The following is a 21,216-nucleotide window of genomic DNA, read 5'->3' as shown; positions in this document are numbered from 1 at the left end:
TTTCTCTTGCCTCATTTACAGCATATTGTCCTTAGAAAAACAGGGCTAAGAAAAGAAGCCAAAGGATTTTTCAGTTAAACCTGTTGTTAATCAGGAACTTGTAGTGAAAAACAGGGAAGTGGAAAAGAGACCACGATCCCTACTGACCCCAATTCTACATCCGAGTTGCCCTCGCCCCCAGTTCTCAGTATGGCTAACGCACAAGCCCACACACGTTGGGGGGGGCGGGGGGAACCTGGGCACTTAACATCCTCACAGCAGTGTAACACCTGTTCTAGAAGACACTTCTTGCTGTATACAGTAAGATCGCCCATCAATGCCATGCAGTTCTTAAAAGGTATGTCTGAATAAGTTGATTTTTAAATGTGATTTTAGAAATTAGAAAGATTTTAAATTCAGCTAACCGCAGGTCAGTTGCCAAGTGTTCAGGCAGGACGAAATGGTTGTTTCCCCCTTTACTCTCTAGTCTCACACCTTTACACAGCCATCCCCACGGGTAGCTAGACTTCCAGGCCTCCGGATGCCACCTAATTTTGAAAATATTCATATACTCACTTGAGATTAACTGAACCCCTGGAGTCTCCGCATAGCCTCACACATTGCTCGTTTTTCCCATGCTCTACCATTAAGTCCAAATACAGTACTTCTATCAGACTTATTTGTGCGTTTTTTTATTTCCCAATGAGAAAACAAGTTCCAGGTGGGTAGAGACTTGTCCTATTCATTGTTTCGTTTTCTCTTCCCAAGATGGTAAACAAGTATTACTACTGGCAATCTGACAATGTCATGGGACTCATGGTTATGAGCAAGAATGAATTATTCGATTTAAAATGACAAAAAATTAAATGTTATAAAATCAGAATAGTTAAACAATTTATTAAAAATTCGTATTTCAGAATGCCATTAAGAAAAATATTTTTGAAGAATGTAAAAACAAGGAGGAGTTTCTATAAATGTGAGTTTTTAAAATAAAAATATGAAGAGAGTTCTCAGATATATAAAAGTTGATATGTATTGATATATAATTATTTTTATACTCAGGAAAAAACTTTGAGGATAATGAAAAAGACTTTGTAAAAGTTTAAATATAACTTCCCCCACTTTAGCATATAAAACAGGGCTATTTTATTCCCTGCACTAATTAAGAAAGTGGAAGTTTTTAAAAGGGAAAAACATAAATAGCCTGTTTTTATGGGGATATTCTTAGCATCATTTTGTCCTTTGTACGTCTTACTGCCTCAAAATACTGAAACTAGGATAAACAGCAGGACAGTGTCTGGTTTTGAAGCCACTGCTGTAGAGACATCTATTCCAGAATTTCCCAAAGTGGGCCCTGTATGGTACCTGTCCTATTGGACTTCATGCATGTTGCTTGGAAAAAACAGGGTTCCATGCCAAATGAGTAGATAGGAAATATTATTAACTCTAAAACACTATTTAAGAGACACCATTATCAATGCCAAGATTAGACCAAATGGGGAATCTAACAGTCTCATAAAGCTAAGACAGCAAAGGGCTGAATCCTTAGTGTCAGAATAAAGGAGAAACAACTCTTCACACAGAAAGGGACTGCAAGGAAACTTGCCTTTGTCAACCTTGGCACTAGCTAAAGGGAGAGACAAAAACATTTCTCCTGAAAATTTGAATCTCAAATGACCTTCACCAGAGTTTGCAATCTAAATTCAAAATAGTCCTGGAACAGAGAAAGAGAGCTCAGGTAGGCAGTGTCCCCAGGGAACTGGCAGAAGTCACACAAATGCGCTCTGGAAAAAATGCGACTTTAGGAGTGATGTCATCAAGATGGCAGAGTAGGTCCTTCCCAACTTCAGTCCCCTTCACAAGAAGACCACTTAGCAACTACTCACAGCCAAGACACCACTGTGAAAATCTCTGAACTGCGGGGCTGCTGGCTCACAGAGATCATGAAGGCCCACGTTAGAAGGGAAAGAGGAGCAACTACTCTCTGACCACATCGCCCCTCCCCGAGGCTAGTACAGCACTGCACTAAGAGGGCCCCTCTGGGCTTCTGGTTTCTCCAATGGGAGAAAGAGAGCCTAAGGTGACATCCAGCTCTTCTAGCACTGCAGGACACTTCCCAAGAGGCCCACTCAGGTCTTGCCTCACCAGGATCACTGGGGAAATCTTTGGGGCTCAACCTCTGAGGATCAGATAGAGACAGATAAGGGGAGCAGGGCTTACCGCCATCAGCACTCAGGAGCACTAAAGCAGAGGTGCCAACCAGGGGCCCTCCCCATGTGCAGAGTTGAGCCAGTAGCCCCGTCTGGCCAGGGGCCTTGTTTGGTCCAGGCAATTCTGCCTGATGGGTACCCAGTCAATGAACTGTATTTGCTGTGGAGCCTGTTTGGTGGCCCCACTTGGGCAGGGAGGAAAATTCACAACTGAGTATAGCTTCCAGTCCCACCCCACCAAGAAGCCTGTCCATCCTGCAGCCCCGCTTATGCAGGGGCCCAGGCCAGCAGCCCTGCCCAGCTCTTAAGTATAGCTTCCAGCCCCACACAACCAGGGAGCCAGTACAGTGTGCCCTTGGGCAGCTTCAAAGCCCAGGCTATGGTGCCACCCAATCAGGGAACCAGCCTGCAGTCCCACTCTGAAGCAGAGCCTGGCCTACAGGACTGCCCAACTGCTAAACATTACCTATAGCCCAGCCCAGCCAGGGAGCCACCCCTCTAGCGACTCCACTCAACCAGGGAGCATAGCCTGTGGGTCCCACCTGATGAGGGAGCTCAGACAGGGACTCCGCCTGACTTGGGGGCACACCTTTCAGCCTTACCTGGTCACAGAGCATATCCTGAGACTCCATCCATCCTCAAAGCCCTGCCTGTGGCCCTGCCTGAACACAGAATCCAGCCAGTAGCACCATTTGGTCAGGAAACACAGCCAGAGACTCCATCTGACCATGAGCAATCAGACAGCCCAGCCAGCAGGAGCCCCCTGACCTCAGAGCATAGGCAGTGATTTTGCCCAACTGGAGACCCTGATGGCAAACCCCATCTGCCCACAGCTGCTGCCTGCTGACCCACTCAACACTCCTAGCTGCAGGAGATCTACAAACTGTCTGACGAATTCAGAATAATACTCTTAAAGAAGTCCAGTGAACTACAAGAACACACAGGCAACTAAACACATTAGAAAAGCAATGCAAGAACAAAATGAGAAGTTCAACAAAGAAATAGAAATCATCAAAAAGACAAACAAATACAAATCCTAGAGCTGAAGAATTACAATGACTGAACTGGAGAAGCCAGTATAGAGCGTCATCAACAGACTCAGCCAAGTAGAAGGAGGAATCAGTGACCTAAAACAGAGGTTATTTGAAATTATCCAGACAAACGCACAGAAAGTAGAGTGGTGATTACCAGGGGCTGGGGTAAAGAGAAATGAGTTGTTTTTCAAAGGGTATAAAGTTCCAGTTTTACAAGATAAAGAAGTTTTGGAGGTCTGTTGCACAACAATGTGAAAGTACTTAACACTACTGAACTGTACACTTAAATACAGTTAAGACAGGAAAACTTATATATGTTTCTTACAATTAAAAACTTTTTAAAAAGCTGACATAGACCATGATTTAAAAACCTACTTCATATGATTATTGTAAGTATTGAGCTAATACAAGCAAAACATTTAAACAATGCCTAGCACATAGTAAGTGCTATTTAAGTGTTAGCTATCACTGCAACTTGTTTTTATCCCTACTTGTTGGTGTCACCAATATCAGGATTCCATCTAGAAGAGGACACCAAGGCATTGATGGTCATTACCCAGGGACTGTCACTGACTCGGTGCCATTTCTTCTCCAACAGACAGTAACAAGTTACTACTTCCCACTCTCCTGAAAAGCCTAGCTACTGCTCTGAAAGTCTTGGATACAGAGCCTAAAATTCTCCACAATGTGAATAGTTAATAAAATTTGTGAGATCACACTGCCATGTCCACCAAGAATGCACCTCTAAGTTCCAGCAGGCATCACAGTCTGACACATATCAAGGCTCAGTAAATATTCAGAGTGAATGAAAGCCTTAAATAGTGGAACCAAGGAATCCTGTCCATTAAGTATAAATCCAAGTCCCAATTTTATCAAATCATCATAAAAATAAGGGCAAAATGGATAGCAGTCCAGGACTTCTACTAAGTAACCCAACTGGATTCAGATGGTGATTCCTCCTCTGCTTAAAGAGAATGTGCCCTGCCCTATTTAAATCAGCCAAGACCCCAGCAAAACAAAATGAATCAGGGAAGTCCTCTCTTGTATCTTTCCTAGAATGAAGCTATACATAAATAATTAAGAAATGCACTATTTGTGGCCCAATTAACCATCGTATCAATATTAATATTAACACAACTGAAAAAACATCATTTTACTTTCTGGAATAAATGCCACATTCACACGGAGATCTTAAGACACTGAGCCCTTTTCCCATAGTGCTGGCTGCATTTACACAGACCAGATGCAGAGCCAGTAGAGACGGCCCTTGGTGCAAGTAGAAGTGACATCCTGCAGGAGTGCCTGGAGGCAGGCTGAAATGACTGTCCTTGCTGCATCTGCTTCAAGCAAGCCCAAGAAAGGGCTCTACAAACACCCAACAACACTGAAATGACTAGATGCCTCCCGTATGTCAGGCGCCGCTTAGGATTATGAGCTGTACAGGTGATTCAGATGTGCTTCCTTCCCTCACGGAGCTCAGAGTTAGACCAGATAAAACCATAATAGACCAGGTAAGCTGGGAAAAGCAATCCTCTCCCCTGAAACACACACTCCTTTCTCTCCTGACCTTGTCTTGGTGCGTGTATAAGCCTCAGGGGCCATGGCTTTGCCAGGGTGGATAAGGAGATTCTGAGCTCTCTAGAAAAACTCTCTTTGCTTAACTGGCCTCTCTGCCTCAGAAAAGATGAAGAGAGACCAGAGTAGACAAAACAAAATGTCAGCAGACTGGACTTCACTCTGGGTTCAAAGAAGCATCCTTTTGGGTTTTCCTCTATATTGACCAGCCCTGTGGTTCTCAAAGTGTGGTCCCCCACCTGCAACATCGCATCTCCTGGGAACTTGTTAGGAACGCAAATTCCTGGGCTCTACTGCAGTCCTACTGAATCAGCAGCTCTGGCGGGGCCTGGGAGCTGTGCTTTAGAAGTCCTCCAGGTGATTCCCATGCCCATTCAAGCCTGAGAACCACTGGTCCAGCTCAAATCAACGGCGTCGGAAAGAACACGGAGGGATGGTCAGAGCTGACAATGGATGCAAGTGAAGATTGTGCAAATAACTAGTTCTCAGTGTAAAAAAATTTTTTAAATAATAGTAATAAATAATAAAAAGAAGAAAGGAACACAGAAAAGAAACATGCTCAGTTAAATCAAACATTTAAAAAACCTAATCACAGATGGGTGGTGTGTCTTACAGCTGAGTTTACATCAGATGCTCATGTCTTGGGAGCAACCATTGTTCCCCCTTGTTGTTCTCTTTTAAACTGCAAATACTGGCTAGTAGACTAAAAATCCAGTTGTTTAACATCTGACTCTGACCAATTTTATCAGATCCTGAAAGCAGAGCAGAAAATCACCTAAAATGTAGGAGTTAGAAGTCACTGAACATTCATTTCAACTTCACGGTTTTAACGAAGCCAACTTTGGCAGTAAACCTGCCAATCCAAGCTTGATGTGTCTGTCCATTCAAATCATTAACTACTCTTCTGTGTCCTAAGAGGTCTAAATAAGGGTTAAGGCATCTTTTCAGCATTTTGTGATTTTTCAAAAGCCCCAAGCCTTTGCTATATGAAAACTGGCTCTCTCAGAAACACCACTTAGCAAACAGCCTGGCTTCATCCTCACGTCGAGGGAAAGTCAACAGCCTAGGAAGGCACAGGCCACACTCCCACACTTGTCTTTGTTGACTAAGGTGGAATTGTGAGCAGGTAATTATCCCCACCCCAGTGCCTTCTCCCAAACACTGCTAAGAAAACTTATTTCTGAGAAGCTAAAATCAAGACTTTGCTTTACTTTATTTAACTGTCTAGAGACTACCAAAAATATCAACAAAGATATCAACAGAGTGCTTTTAGTTTAGGCAATGTTATTCTTAAAAGGGAAAAGTAGGAATGGGTACTAGTGTGCCTTACTTTAAGAAATCTCAACTCCTCAGAAAAGGGGGAAAAAGTATAAAGCCTATTTTTATTACAAAAACGATTTGCCCATCTCCCTTGGCACATTTAAGATAACACAAAATGCCAAGATTTAATTCATCCTCAGTTTTTCAGGAATAAAATGACTGAAAAAATTAGCTTCATGCACATCATTGAAATCAGTGACTAAAACCAAGAGGAAGGAAGAACAATTGAAGAAATCTCTAATGAGTGTTATGGTTATCATTTCATTCTCAAGGTCAACATTTTTCTTTTGTTGTTGTTTAAAATATCAATACCATTTTTTTATTCACAAGTATATTTAAATGCTGTCTTACATTTTACAGTTGATACCCAGAATAAAAACTTTGCCGATATCCAAGATGCAGGGTTAAGTAACCTTGAAAATGGATACAAGGAAATATAAACGTGGAATTCTATTTATGAATTTGCTAATTTTTCTTCCTTGCTACCAACAAAATCTATAGATCAATTTTTAGCTGATGAATTGCTGTCACAACAGTCTTGAAGTCTAGAGGGTATCAATGACTTCCTTCGAAAATATTTATATTCCGTGTGTTGGGTAAATGACCATCTTCCCAACAGATACGCCTGTCAGTGTTTCTCAGACTTTTGAATTAAAACTCTGCACTAAGCTTACCTGTCATCATACCCAGCAATTCAATAAAAACTTAAAAATGCACAGGACGAAATACTCATTAGTTAGTATGCAAATAAGCAAAAAATAAAACTTTAGCTAAATATATATTCTTTTTAGGTTCAAAGCTCAATTACATAACTGTCACACTGTTGCTTATATTAGACATATAACAATGCTCTCTATTTATAAATAAATAGCTATAAAGAACAGTCATCTATAATCTAGGAGATCTTACAAAAGAAAGAAAATTGCTTTTTTACTAACCTGGGCTGAGAAACCACAGAAGAAACCAAACCAGAAGTGCACAAGTGTGAATGCAAAATTCTTATAGAAGAAATAGCATAAGAATTTGCACATTCGGAAATAGGACCACCTTCCATGAACGAGGAGAAGCCTTTGGAGGTATCTGAACTGGGCAAATGAGTAGTCGCTGGCCAGGACTGCCTGCAGCCCTTCCTGGCCGCTGATGCCAATGCCAATGTGAGCACCTACAAAGGAGAAAGAGGGACACTTTCACTCCGGGACACTTTCACTCCCCAAAGACGCAGCCTTTTTGAGGAACGTGTCATTCCTCTTGTATGTTATTATTTACGCACAGAAAACTTACAACTACAGCGTTTATACTTTTCCCCACATATTATCCCATGAAACACTTATGATACTTAGATATTTGTCCTACTTTTACAAAAGAGAAAATTGGCTCAGAAAAGTTTAGTAACTGGAACAAAGTTTGACAATTTGCAAGTGGCAAAGCTGGGACTAACCCCATTGTTAGGGCTGTGACTCTAGTGTTCAGTCCTGCGCATCATAGCTACTTACTCCTCCAAACAGTGACCAATATCCTTTTCTAGTCTAAAAAGACCCAAATGATTTAATTAAAGACAGTTTCTTTTTTTTTAATGAATGCTAATAACATTAGATGCACTGGACCCAAAAAGGATTCATTTTGGAACCACCTGGAAAATTAAATTGTGGTGAAATCTCCATTACATAATGCCAAATGCTGGACCTGGGGGCGCCGTGTAGGCAAATCTTACTTTTGATCATGCTGACATCATTGGCTCCATCACCTATGGCCAAAGTGACAGCATTTCTGTGTTTCTTCACCAGCTCTACAACTTGGGCTTTCTGGAGTGGGGTGACTCGGCAGCAAACCACAGTCTTACACATGCAGGCAAGTTCTAGAAGATCCTTCTCGTTGTCACTTTCTAGAGCATGGGCCTATGTTATTAAAAAAAAATCCACAATAAACAAGAAACAGTAAATGAGAAGATGTCATTTAAGAAACATTTCTTATTTCTCCACCGATTTCTCTTCTAAACAGCTGAATTCATTTCAGCAAGTCAATGCTGATTCAGTATCACATAAGCAACAAAAGAAATGAGTTCTGAACTAAGTGCCAAGACATTTTACAATCAAAGTGATAGACACAGTGCCCTTTTGTATCCTCCTTGACGCATTATCTTGCTGAATTGGAGAGATACAGTTAAATGCTGGAGCAGTTTCAGAAACAACTAAAATTAAGGAAAAGCAAAGCACAGGGCCAATCCACCACCTCATCAAGTTTAGAATGAACTACAAAATGATGGTAATGTGTTCTACATGATGACATTTTTGGTTCCTCTGCATTGTTGTTGTCTATATTTAGTTTTGTTATGGTGGCTGTTAATGTGGGGGCAAAGGTGAAGCAGATGACCTAGAGATTAGCCCTTGAAGAACATAGTGACTGAAATGAAGAGACACCTGTGCAAAAGGGTGGCATGACACTCGGGTCTCAGACAGGGGTCCCCAACCATTTCCACCTTTGCTCCTCTCCAAATACACACAAGTCTCTGCTTATGCCAAGGAAGGACAGAAAAACAAGACATATTCCTTTGCAATTACCTGTGCAATTTTTTTTTTAGAAAACATCTCATTGTACATTATTTAATAGACACATTAAGAGAAAACAGGAATCCACCTAAACTTTGACTCATCATTATCTTTGAAAGAATCTTTAGCAAGATGTTCATAGCCCATCACAATCTGGCCCCTATGACTTCTGCCTTTTACCACCACTTTCAAGTTTACTCTTTACTCCTGTCATGCCAAATTGCTTGTTTCCATAATTTGACAGGTTCTTTTCTTGCCTCTGTGCCTTTGCACTTGCTATCTCCTCAACATGAAAAGATCACTTCCTCCAGGAAGTCTTCCCTGATTTTCCCATGAGGATCTAAACATGCCACTTTGCTTCTGTGCTCTCAAAGCACTGTGTCCATTCCTCTTCACATTAGTTGTCATACCACTGTGAGATTAGCTCTCCCATCAGATGACAATCCCTAAAACAAGGACTGTGTTCTATTCATACCCATCCTCAGGCTCTAGCACCGTGACCTGGGCATGCTCAATGAGTGTTGGTGGTATAAATGGAAGGAGGGGTGCATGAGTATAAAAACATGACTCTGATGTAGAAAAGTATTACATCACGGCCTATAATTCTTATGGGAAATGGTGAGTTAGCATTCTCAAATATAATTACCTTTCTGATAGAGAAAGCATGTAACTGGCTGTCTTGCCCAGAATGGTTCCCTTTTCTACCTTTTATTTATTTTTATTTATTTTTTTGGTGAGGGGAAGTAACTGGGTTTGTTTATTTATTTATTCTTAGAGGAGGCACTGGGGATTGAACCCAGAACCTCATTCACACTAAGCATGCACTCTACCATTTGAACTATACCCTCACACCCCCTTTTCTTTTTTCCCTATGATCCACAAGTGAAACCCTAGTCCCAGATGCCGAGAAAGACCCAATTACATTCTGCAAAGCATGAAGATTTGAGCAAATTCAAATCATGATTTTTTTTTTAAAGCTTCTGACCATACTAGCAGAAATACAGTCAGTTCCTCCTAAAGGAAAAATAACATTTTATGGTTTCATAAGCTTCAAGCTTTGGAGCCAAGGGGGTTCTTGAAGAGCCTCTATCTTAGCTCTTTCTTTCAACAGATTCAGAGAGAGAGAATCATGTGTGTTATCACTTGAGTCCACTAACCCACCACACATTGGCCTCTCTGAGCCTGAGGGAAAGTCACAGCACAAGTCATTAGGGATCCTCTCCATCCTGTGATCCCCGGGCAATTCAGCATGGAGGCCACCAGCTCCAAGTCCCAGCTGACAAGCTTAGAATTTTCAGTTGCTATTCATTTGTGCAAGGGAGAAGTTTGTGTCATCTGGACAAACTTTCAACTAAGCTTGGCCCGTGACTGAGCTCTGTAACTTTCCATGGTGTAGAAGGCAACACATCATTATGCCTGAGATCCAGCTGGATGATGCTCTGAGCACTAAGAGCTAACAGACAGTTGATCACAAGGAGGGAAATACAATACATTCGTATCCAACTCCTTTTGTCCTCTAAGAAACTGTCTACAAGAAGATACATTTATTTTCCAAACTCTGAAAGTGAAAAATGATCATCAAAGCCAGAGAAAGATGTGAGATTAGCTCTTTGTGCATATAAATGATAATTTCACTGGAGTACAATCAGAGCTTTTGTTTTCCAAATTAGAAACTCAGAGGAGCATTTTGATATTTGTTCAGGATTTGGATCCTGAACTACATTAAACGTACAATGCAAGTTTATTCTATTACGACAAGAACCAGATTTCCTAATCAAAGCAAATTGTTTGGCATTGCTCTAAAATGCTGCTATTTAGAAAAACCACCAGAGGTATCTTAATGACAATAATTTGGTGTGGTAATTATATGAAGGTCAGGTTGTGCTCTGCAAATCATAAACATTAGCAAGAGCAATCATTGCAATACATCCATCCAGTTGCATTATTTTAATTAAACCGGAAATGTGACACTCCTCCCTTAGAAAAGCACTTAACCAATCCTGCTAAACGGTCCATAGTAATTTAGACAAGATTGATAGTCTCTGAATTTAGTATTCCGTCAGAACCTCCCCTTCACTGTGGCGGTTCAAGCAATGTATGAAGGATATATTAGAAGTTTCCCTTCCCCTTGGAAATCATCATGTATGCCCTATTTCTAGTAGCGTCATTTGTTTTGAAGACACGAAAAGAAGACTGCATTATGAGAGCACAAAAGAAATGATTATTGGGGTGGAGAAAAAGAAATAACAAAAGCCTTAAGCGAACTTACCAAACTGTGGCCATTTATGATTAAGGCATAATCTCCCGTCACGGTTTCTTCTACAACTGAGTCCAGCTCCAGTGGCTGCTTTTTTTCAAAAACTACATGGCCATTGGAAAAACTTCTGTTTTGTCCAAACAAATTTTCCTTTGCTTTCCTTAAGGAGAGGGGGAAAAGCAAATCAAAACCGAGTATCCAGAGCATATGCATTAACTCTAACAAGAGACTGGCCTAGAGGTAAATTCATTTCGTCAATGCTCAGACAGACTGCAGCATGAGATTCAGTTTCAGTAAGCTAGCTGGATAATTCTCTGTGATGGGGACACCACAGCAAATTTGCAAATTCCAGGAAGTAGGAGGGTAAACATAAGGAAAATAGAATCATTGGGAATGTTTTAAATTACCTAAAAGCTCAATCATCGTCTTGAGCTGGGCTTGAACTAGGGGCTCTTGATCAATTTGATACATAAACTAATCTGAGCTTCATGGATTTAAGAACCACTCATCTGGCATGAGATATTGTTAAATAATGGAAAGGGAAAGACGAGATGATGAAATTTTCTAGGAATTCCAGGGATTAATATAGAAATAAATTACTCAACCTGTAGAACAATGTAATATGATCCGACTCAAAACAGCAGTCGTCTAAGAAGCACACCTTTTTAAAATCTGACCATAAAGACAAATGTTGGCATTTACTGAATTGCATAGTCATTATAATATAATGGAATATTTTAAGTGAAAATTGTACTCATTGGCTCAAAAAATAAAATAAATCTTCTGGAAACGAAACTATCGACACCAAAGTGTAGAGGGTAGTTCCAAATGGAAACTGCCCCCCGCTCCAGTGCCCTGGATCTAATCAGCAGCAGAATCACCCTGCCCTTCTGTCTCTGCTGATGAAGAGGAAGACGTACGGTGACTTAACATCCTTAGAAATGGCATTTTACTCTTCTCTTCAAAATGGAAAGACGATGCCTTTAAAGGAAGAGAAATTTCCTCTCCGAAGCCCTTGGATCACAGGCTTTGAAGTAACATGGGACAAGCTGACATGACCTCAGAACTTTCGATCACAACTGGGGAAGGACGCAGCAGGCATTCCCTGAAGATGAGTGCCAAAGTCAGCCACCGACACTTTAGGGTACAACTTGCATATACAAAACAAGGGTCCCGGAGAGACTGGGCAGTGAGAGGGAGGCCAGAAAATGGATATTTGGGCTTACAGAAAATGGAATGTTTCCCCAAAGGCTCATCTTACGTAGAAGACGTCTATCTAAATGATCTTATGCTACGGCTCCTCTAAAAGAAGATGATGTTCACTGTACAAAACAACCATTTTAGCCCTCAGCTTTCTAATTATTTGAAAATGTAACACTAATTGTTTACAAGTTTAAAAAAAACAAAAAACAAAAAACAAAAAACCACTTATCATCCAGCTCAACATCTCCTTCTGCTGTCTGGGACCTAAATCACAGCCTGCATTTAGGAACCCCAGGAATCCAGAGGTTACATGCCCCTGGCTCTAGGGATAATATTATATGTTTTAGCAATCAGTCTGCAGAATCAAAGAGAAGATTTATAAAGTCAGAGTGCTATGTGTGAAATTTAGGGAGTTAGAGTTGGGGAGGGAGTGAGAGCTGACATGAAAAATCATTGCTGTAAGTGGGAGACGGGGGCTTTTGCATCAGATAAGCACGTCAGGGACTCCTCCTCCCAATTACGAAAATTTACAGTCCCAGCTAATGAAGAGAGCAAGCGAGACAAGTCCCTTCAGAATGACCGTTTCTATGACAGTGTTGCCCAGCTCATAAATTAGGGCCTCAGAAAGCACCAAAGGGCAAACGTCTCCCGAGGTTTCCTTTTTAGAGAAGTTCTCACTCGCTGTATAAATGACTCAATCTCTGTTTTCCCCCCAGAGAATGAAAACATTCCAAAGAAGGGTGAAGTTCATGAAAGTATTGGCCGAAATTCTATTTACTTAGGATTTTTTTTCTCCTAAACTGTCTTCCTAACATCTCCCATGAACCCTTTTCCAGGCAGAAAAGGGGCAGCGTTTCCAGCTCTGCTTGAATTCCCACCGCACTCCCTCCGCACAGGCCAACTCTCCCCGCCAGCTCGGGCTCTCGCGCCTGCAGACTTTTGCCCACGCTCTAGAGCTGTCATTTCTCTTTCTTCCTGGAACTTAGCTCTTCAAACACCAGCTGGTTCTCACAAAACAATTTAATAGGAGGGAAAAAGCTATGCATAACTCCCTTCAAGGAATATGAACTATACATTTTTGCAGGCATAAGACATAATGCTTTACCAGAGACTACAACTAACAAAGGCTAAAACAAAAGAGGTCCTGTTTCTCCCCAGCTCTGTAATGAGGGCCAGCCTGTTACAATGCTGGCAGGCAGAAACACATCCATGGTTGAGGCAACCTTGGCATTCCCAGCCCCACGCCACCACACACTCAGCAAAGCATAGCAGGCCTATGTTGGCTTATGTGCAATCCATAAAGAAAAGAGATGGAGGAAAAAGTCATCTTGTCAATCTTCATAAGGCTCTCTGTATTTCAACATTGAAAGGACGTGCTAGGAAACGGATTGAAACCATGACACCAGGTTTCAAAGGATACAATTCTGATGTTGATATGGGCAGCAGGCTTGATACCTTGAGATCTGGGTTCAGGCCTGAGGTCTGCCTCTGACGTCGCATGTTCCCACAGGGGTGTCATCTGCCCTCTAGCCACTCAATTAGCAGGTTACAGATCCAGGCTAGAACCCAGGTCTTCAAATTCCTAGTTCTCTGTCTACCACACCAAACAGGCATACACACGGAGCCAGCCACAGGCTACCCCCAGGTTGGGGCAAAGATACAGTGCCAAAGGACCAGTCAGGGGATAATACTACCCTGCCTACAGTAGGGAAAGGGAGAAAGTACATGAGCGCTTGATGTCAAGCCCCAGTTCCATCCCATACTACCTGTAAGATACTCAACCCCAGACCCAGTATCTTTATTAGAGTTTAAGAGAATGGTACCAACCATTCAGACTGGTTGATACCATTACAAAAACTTGGGTAGACGTACCAGTGTGTGCTAGAAGGTCTCCAATATTACTTAGTGCTCTAAAATTCTACAATTTATGATAGAAACTAAACTTACTAAAATGTTTTGCCTGGGCAACTAGAAATTAGGAATTGGGAACAAGATGCATTTTGTTTGGCCTGCATAGCATTTTAAAAAAACTCTGTCTAAATTTACGGACAACGTGAAGTTCATCTTTACCAAAGGCTCGACCACTCCCGAATGCCTTGTATGGCCCGGATCACACAACTAATATTACCTGCCAGACCCTGGAGCCACTTGCATTTGTGCACCCTGCTCATTCAAACAAATAACTTTCCGCCAAGTAAGTGTGCAAAAAAATACAATGTGTATTTTATTGATTAAAGAGGAGATGTTGCCGGCAGGGTAGTGGGGGTTGGGTATAGCTCAGTGGAAGTGTGTGTGCTTAGCATGCACGAGGTCTTGGGTTCAATCCCCAGTACCTCCACTACAAATAACAATAAAATAAAATAAAGAGGAAATGTGAATTCCTAGGTATATCACTGGGATACTACTTCAAAGCAGTGGCATCATGGTTTAATGAGTTAATTTTTATGGTTTAACGAGTTCATGGTTTAATGAGTTAATTCTTCTAACAAGAAAACATGTGATCAATGCCACAAAAGTGAAACATGGAATGAGTTCACCTGTCAGCTGAGGCAAAATCACATTCTTAGTCTGCTTTTCTTCCGGCAGAGTACATATGCATTGGTGAAACGTAATCAATGCAGTAATCTTTGGAGAAATCCTAACAGGATTTAATTGTAGATTTCTGGGCATGCCTTTCATACTAGAGCAGCTATGGTAGCAAAGTTAACCCAGGACTCGATGCGTCTAAAACATTTCCATGACACTAAATTTGAAAGAAGCCTATGCATGATATGCATAAAAAATTACATATCGATGTTTATGAAATAATTGAAACACATTTGACAGGCTTAAATATGAGCATTTATGTGATTTCCTCCCAGTGGCTACTATCACTTAGATCCTAGTCTTCTGATACACTTTTTTACGCTTTTGCATGATCTTCTACTGAACTCAAACGCATAACACAAGAAAAGTGGATGATGTAAATGTATGATTTCAATATTTCATCTCCAAAACCACGGGCTGAGATATAAGTAGCCAAGATTAGGATTATAGAGAGCACCTCCAATAACAGCTCTTCTTGGATGTTCTTTTTCTTCCTAATATTAAGCCAATGCATACTATAAATGTATTGATTCTTCTCATACAGAATTTTCTAACAGGCATTGCCTCTCTGTCTTAGACTCTAAGAACAGGGTAATCTCCAAATCTGGGTTGAAATAAACGTTACTTATTTGCCAGTGGGTTCAGCAAGGTGGCCTCAACAGTCATGAAATAACTAGACTAGATGGAAAATCTTTATTTTTTCCCTCTGAGTATTTTTTCTTCTCATTAAAAAAATGGGAGATAATCTTTTGGCTTTTCCTAGTTGTAAAAGGATTATATGAACACTACTACAACTTCAAATAATATGAAGAGCCATAAAAAAGAAAGCAAACATGATCCATAATTCTATCACCCCAGGAGAACCACTGCATGCACATGTTCTCAAGAGCTTGATGGGGAGGTTGGTAGATATGAGTACAGACGTATAGTGTTTTATACATACACAGACATGTATCCATATATACACAGATACACTTTTCTTGAGGGATGATGTTATGCAAGATATTTCATAATCTCCTTTTTCACTAAAATATTACCATGGACATCTTCCCATGTCAAAAAACACATAATTACTTTTAGGACTGCATGGTATCTCTAATTACCTCCCCCCATCAAAAAATTAAAAATTTAAAAAAAATTTTTTTAATTAAAAAATAAGTGTGTGGTATCCCACTGCATCTATATGTCACAGTAATTAACATCCCTGTGGCTCGGTATATGAGCAATTTCTAATTTTCTATTATCATAATTGATACAGCAATGAATATACATGTATACGTCTGTCTATCTATATATATATACATACATACACACACTTCATTTATTTTCTTAAAGACAATTCCTAAAAGTAGGACTCATTGGGCAAAAGTGTGCATATATATAATTTTGAAGTATATTGCTAGTTTACCCTCTAGAAAGTTTCAACCAACTTACACAATCTCAGCAACAGTGTGTAACAATTCATATTTCTCCACATTCCTTCCACGTAATGACAGTTATGTCATCTACTTAGTCAACCACATGTAGCTGGATAAAATCTTGAGATATTAACTTCGGTTCCCCACCCCTTCTGCAAGCACCCCCACTACCACAGGTGACTCTGTTTACTCAGAAACATAGCTCACCTCAGGTGGATCTGACAGAGCCAAATACAGAGAAAACAACAAAAGTCAAGATCCTGTTTTCTGTGAACCAAAATAGACTCTGAAACTCACAGTAGCATTGTCATTCTGAATTCCAGAAATCTGGAATTCCACTAATGGGGCTTTTTGAGAGGGAAGAGAAAGTTTCTTCAAGTGTCAAAAGGACTAATCATTAAAGGAATCAGAGCATAAAGATACTGCCCTAAGCAACAGACTAGAAATGACCCCTTTTCTCCATTTCCCATCCAGCCTACAGGAGGGGGGCTTTGAAGAGGCGATTACATGCTTGTGAACCACTGAAAGAGGCCTGGGTGCTGACCCACACCCTAGACTGGTAGTGGATGGAGCAACCATGGAGGTAACAGAAATCTCAGATCAGTTTGTGGGAATCTGAGTGTGGAATAGTTGCCACCTAAGTATGGGGACATGGAAGATAGCAGAATGAAGGGATTCCAGGAACAGAAGTAGCCAGGTGAGAACACACCTCAGACACAGAATAGTGAGGAAGAGCAGCGAACTTTCCCAGCGAAGTTTTCTCAGGAGGATGAGGAAATCAGCCAAAAGGGACAGTCAGCAACCCAGAGTCCAGAGACCAGACAGGGACACATAATTGGGAAGTGCCAGATGCTGGCAGGGTAGATGCCAAGGATCCGTGACAGGCAAGGCAACTGTGCATCACAGACTTGAACTAAATTTACCCGAAGTACCTAGTTTAATTGTTCTGCCACCAGGCAGAAAAGGAGTTCAAGTTCAGTTTTAGAACATTTAACACATCTCAGTTCTTGCACAGCTCAGGGTACTCTGGGCTGTGAAGTCAGACAAGCTAGAAATGACAGAGCCTCCTTCCACTTCTATTTCACATCAAGTCAAATCCTGAGTCCTGTCCATTCCGCCTCCAAACAGCTGTCAGTTTCCCCCTACTCATTTCTTCCCCTTTCTTACAACCTTGCTGCCTTGAATCAACCTCCATCATTTCTAAACTTAAGTATTCCAACAGCTTCGTGATATTCCCCCCACACCATTCATTTTTCTATCAAACAGACTCCATCAATCCTATCACTAGCATGTATTTCTAAAGTGCAAAATTGGATTTGTCTCTCTTCTGCTTAGAAACTTAAACAAGCATTTCTCCAATGAAGACATACAAATGGCTAATAGGCACATGAAAAAATGCTCAATATCGCTAACTGTCAGAGAAATGCAAATTAAAACTACAGTGAGGTATCACCTCACACCAGTCAGAATGGCCATCATTCAAAAGTCCACAAATGATAAATGCTGGAGAAAAGGGAACCCTCCTACACTATTGGTGGGAATGTAGTTTGGTGTAGCCATTGTGGAAAATAGAATGGAGATTCCTCAAAAAACTAAAAATAGATTTACCATATGATCCAGCAATCCCACTCCTGGGCATATATCTGGAGGAAACTCTAATTCGAAAAGATACATGCACTGTAATGTTCAAAGCAGCACTATTTACAACAGCACTATTTGCAAGCAACCTAAATGTCCATCAACAGATTAAAGAAATTGTGGTATATTTATACAATGGAATATTACTCAGCCACAAAAAGGAATAGAATAATGCTATTTGCAGCAACATGGATGGACCTAGAAATCATCATTCTAAGTGAAGTAAGCTAGAAAGAGAAAGAAAATACCATGTGATATCATTCATATGTGGAATCTAAAAAAGAAAGAAGAAAAGGACACTATGAACTCATCTACAAAGCAGAAACAGACTTACAGACATAGTAAACAATCTTATGGTTACTGGGGGAAAGGGGTTGGGAAGGGATAAATTTGGGAGTTTGTGATTTGCAAATGTTAGCCACTGTGTATAAAAATAGATTTTAAAAAGTTTCTTCTGTATAGCACAGGGAACTATGTTCAATATCTTGTAATAACCTTTAAATGAAAAAGAACAGGAAAATGAATGTATCTATGTATATGCATGACTGGGACACTATGCTCTGCACCAGAAATTGACACACTGTAACTGACTGTACTTCCACATGCATCCAATACCTTCAGGATAAAGTATAGTCACTTTTGCTTGTCACTCAAACTATCACCAATTTGTCTCTGAAAAATTATCCCCACCTTTAACTCGATGATACACTCTTAACTACAATTTGGCATATTGCTCCTGGGATACAGCAGGATTACGTTCATGTTTTAATGCCTTTGTGTGTGCTGTTCCATCAACCTACAGTATCGTTATCCAATGTAATCAATAGAGGAAGAGGATCCACCAAAGTTGTATGGGGGTCACCATTACTGTTTTCAACATCTTAAGAAGATTAATGAGAAGTGTAGATTTTTCTATGACCAGAATGTACAGACTCCCTAATTTTTTTTAAGTTTTGTGTAACGTTTGGCTGCCTTACATCAACCTGGTGTAGAAAACTGCAACATTATACTGGTTAGAAGCTGTGACCAAAGATTGCATGTGTCTTTGCCAAGTGGGAAACCTATTTCACTGTTACTGATATAATTTATTATTTACATAATCTTAATAGTAGACTCCATGGATTCTATTGGGGAAATATTAATGCAAGTCATCCTTGTTCGTGGAAAGAGTGGGAACAATGTCTGAGGAAAGAGGGAAAGAGGAAAGGAAGAAGTGGAAAGAAAGGATGGAAGGGAAGAAGGATGCTCACTGAATGGCCATAAAGCTTTAAGTTCTTATACTAATTTCCCAAATAAAATGGGTATTTGTATATTTTCCCCATTTTACAAATGAAGAAACCAAGCAAAAAGAGACTGACTCACATATCAAAAGTCACTTAGCCAGCCAGGAGCATGAAGCCAAGATCCCAGCTCAGCTCCAGTTAACACAGAGTCTGTCCTCTTCTCTTACACCTGCTGCTCTCCCTGGAATTCATTCCGCTCTAGGTGTTAATCTGGTGTCTGACCTCAAGTGAAGCCGTCAGATGCCTCAACGCCTGCATTTTTGTATGTTAATTATTTGGGGAGTAACAATACACCCAGAGTGTGTTTACAAAGACACATGGCCAGTGACTGGATGCACAGGCTCTGGGGCCGTGCTGCCTAGATTCAACTCCCAGTTCAACCCCAACTCGTTTGCCACTTTGGGCACCTTATTCACCCTACCTGTGTCTCAGCTTCCTAATCTGTGAAATGGGGGTAATGACAATGCCTTCCACTGGGCTGCTTTGAGAATGAAATGAGAGAGTGCATGTATACTGCTTGCCATAGTGTCCCAGGCACTGTCTCAAAGCATTTAGTGATAGGTCTGTTAGAATCTTAATTTGCTGACATCTTTTTTCCTTTGGTAAGAGCTCAATTCCTCCCAAGACAAAAAGTCATTTAAAGGAAGAGATTTTCTTAAGATAAAAAATTACTACTAATTATTAAATAAATTATTAATATTTTCCTAATAGACCCTATAGACTGTACCATTAATGTTATATAAATAATAATAATAAAATTATATCAGTAATAATTCAATTTCCCAATTTTTACTTGGCAAAGCATATGCAGTCTCCAGTTGTACCTTCTAACCAGCATAATACAGCCATTTTCTACAGTGAGTGAGACAGTATAAAAGAAGTCGGGAGATGTGATCTACGAGTATCAACTGTTAGTGCTGACAGTTAAGACCTCCTTTCTTCTCAAGGTTCAGGAACAAAACTTTAACGACGGAGACACATTAAGGAAGCCCATAGTGCCCCCTGTCATGATGAGTGAAGGTTCGCCCCCTCTAGAGGGTAGAAAGTGGCAGGCAGTGAGCCATTTGGCCAGACCCCATGCGGGCTAAGTTTAGAGAAGCTCCAACAACTATCAGCAAGCAGAAATTGTTGTAAGACAGCACTTTCTGAAGTGCTGGGGAAATCATGATGCAGACTTTTAAAATGTTCTTCTTCCAGTGGGATTTTTCCACTTGCTCAACTCTCTGACCTCTCTTTTCCCCTCCTCCCCTCCCTTCCCGTCCTCCTGCCTCCAGTGCTTACCTGAGTTCTTCTCTGACCTCCGCCGCCGTGCTCCCTGCTATAATGAACACCTCATTCATGTCATCCGTCAGCATGTTGCAGGCATAGCCAATATTGATGGCAGTTTCTGATACAAAATAAAGCCCACTTCAGTTAGATCATTACTTAATAACACAAGCACCTTTTGCATTGTCATTGCTGTATTTCCTTACAGCCTACAGGCCTCCTTAACTTTAGAGAGTATGATTTGTGATAAAATACAAGAGACCCAGAGGGAAATTCAAAGACTTGTTAAATCCATGAAGAAACAGCAACATCTATGAATCCTCAGCATTCTCATCTGGTTTTTGAAAACAACTTTTGATTCCCAAAATGAGTACTCATGAAAATACCCAAGGTCTTTTAATATAATAAAACATGTAAATTAAAAAAAATTTACCAGAAGTCCCAAATTCTGCCTTTGGAGAGCTGCAATACTAAACTTAACTATTATTCCATCTGATATGATAGACAAATTGAAAAAAGCTCACAAAATGTTCAGTTGCACAGCAAAAATGCTCTTATAAATTTTTCTAGTTCCCCTACATGCAATGTTACCATATTCCCATCAAGTGAAAAGAAATTTGGAATTTAACTATCACCTCAAAAACAAACCAGGACTGTGCTACTAAATAACTGGAGAGTCACACGATACTGAGAAGTCCTTTCTCTAATTTTACAGAAATGGAGCCCAGGATAGCTAGGTGCCCCTTCCAGCTTCAACACAGTCATTTGATTCTAATTTTATCAAGTTATTAGGCTTTAGTGAATTCTATGGAGTCATTAGATTTGTCCTAAGTCAAGGAAGACAACTGATAAAACCTCAGCATATCCTTGGTATAAACCACAAAAATTAAAGCTAAGTAAT

At 40.5% G+C, this 21,216-nt stretch overlaps 1 protein-coding gene across 1 annotated transcript in view; it reads right to left on the bottom strand.

Moving 5' to 3' along the window:
- ATP8B4 (ATPase phospholipid transporting 8B4 (putative)) overlaps positions 1 to 21,216 on the bottom strand; it is a 214,210-nt gene that overhangs the window by 40,058 nt on the left and 152,936 nt on the right. The window contains exons 20-23 of the mRNA XM_015242742.3: positions 20,331 to 20,436; positions 10,934 to 11,081; positions 7,830 to 8,013; positions 7,057 to 7,280 (exon numbers count right to left, since the gene is read on the bottom strand). Coding sequence (XP_015098228.2) covers positions 7,057 to 7,280; positions 7,830 to 8,013; positions 10,934 to 11,081; positions 20,331 to 20,436 — 662 coding nt within the window. The remainder of the gene's footprint in view (positions 1 to 7,056; positions 7,281 to 7,829; positions 8,014 to 10,933; positions 11,082 to 20,330; positions 20,437 to 21,216) is intronic.

The sequence above is a fragment of the Vicugna pacos genome, chromosome 6 (assembly GCF_048564905.1).
Source record: "Vicugna pacos chromosome 6, VicPac4, whole genome shotgun sequence".
NCBI lineage: Eukaryota > Metazoa > Chordata > Mammalia > Artiodactyla > Camelidae > Vicugna > Vicugna pacos.
This window is presented reverse-complemented; position numbering and strand designations above follow the sequence as displayed.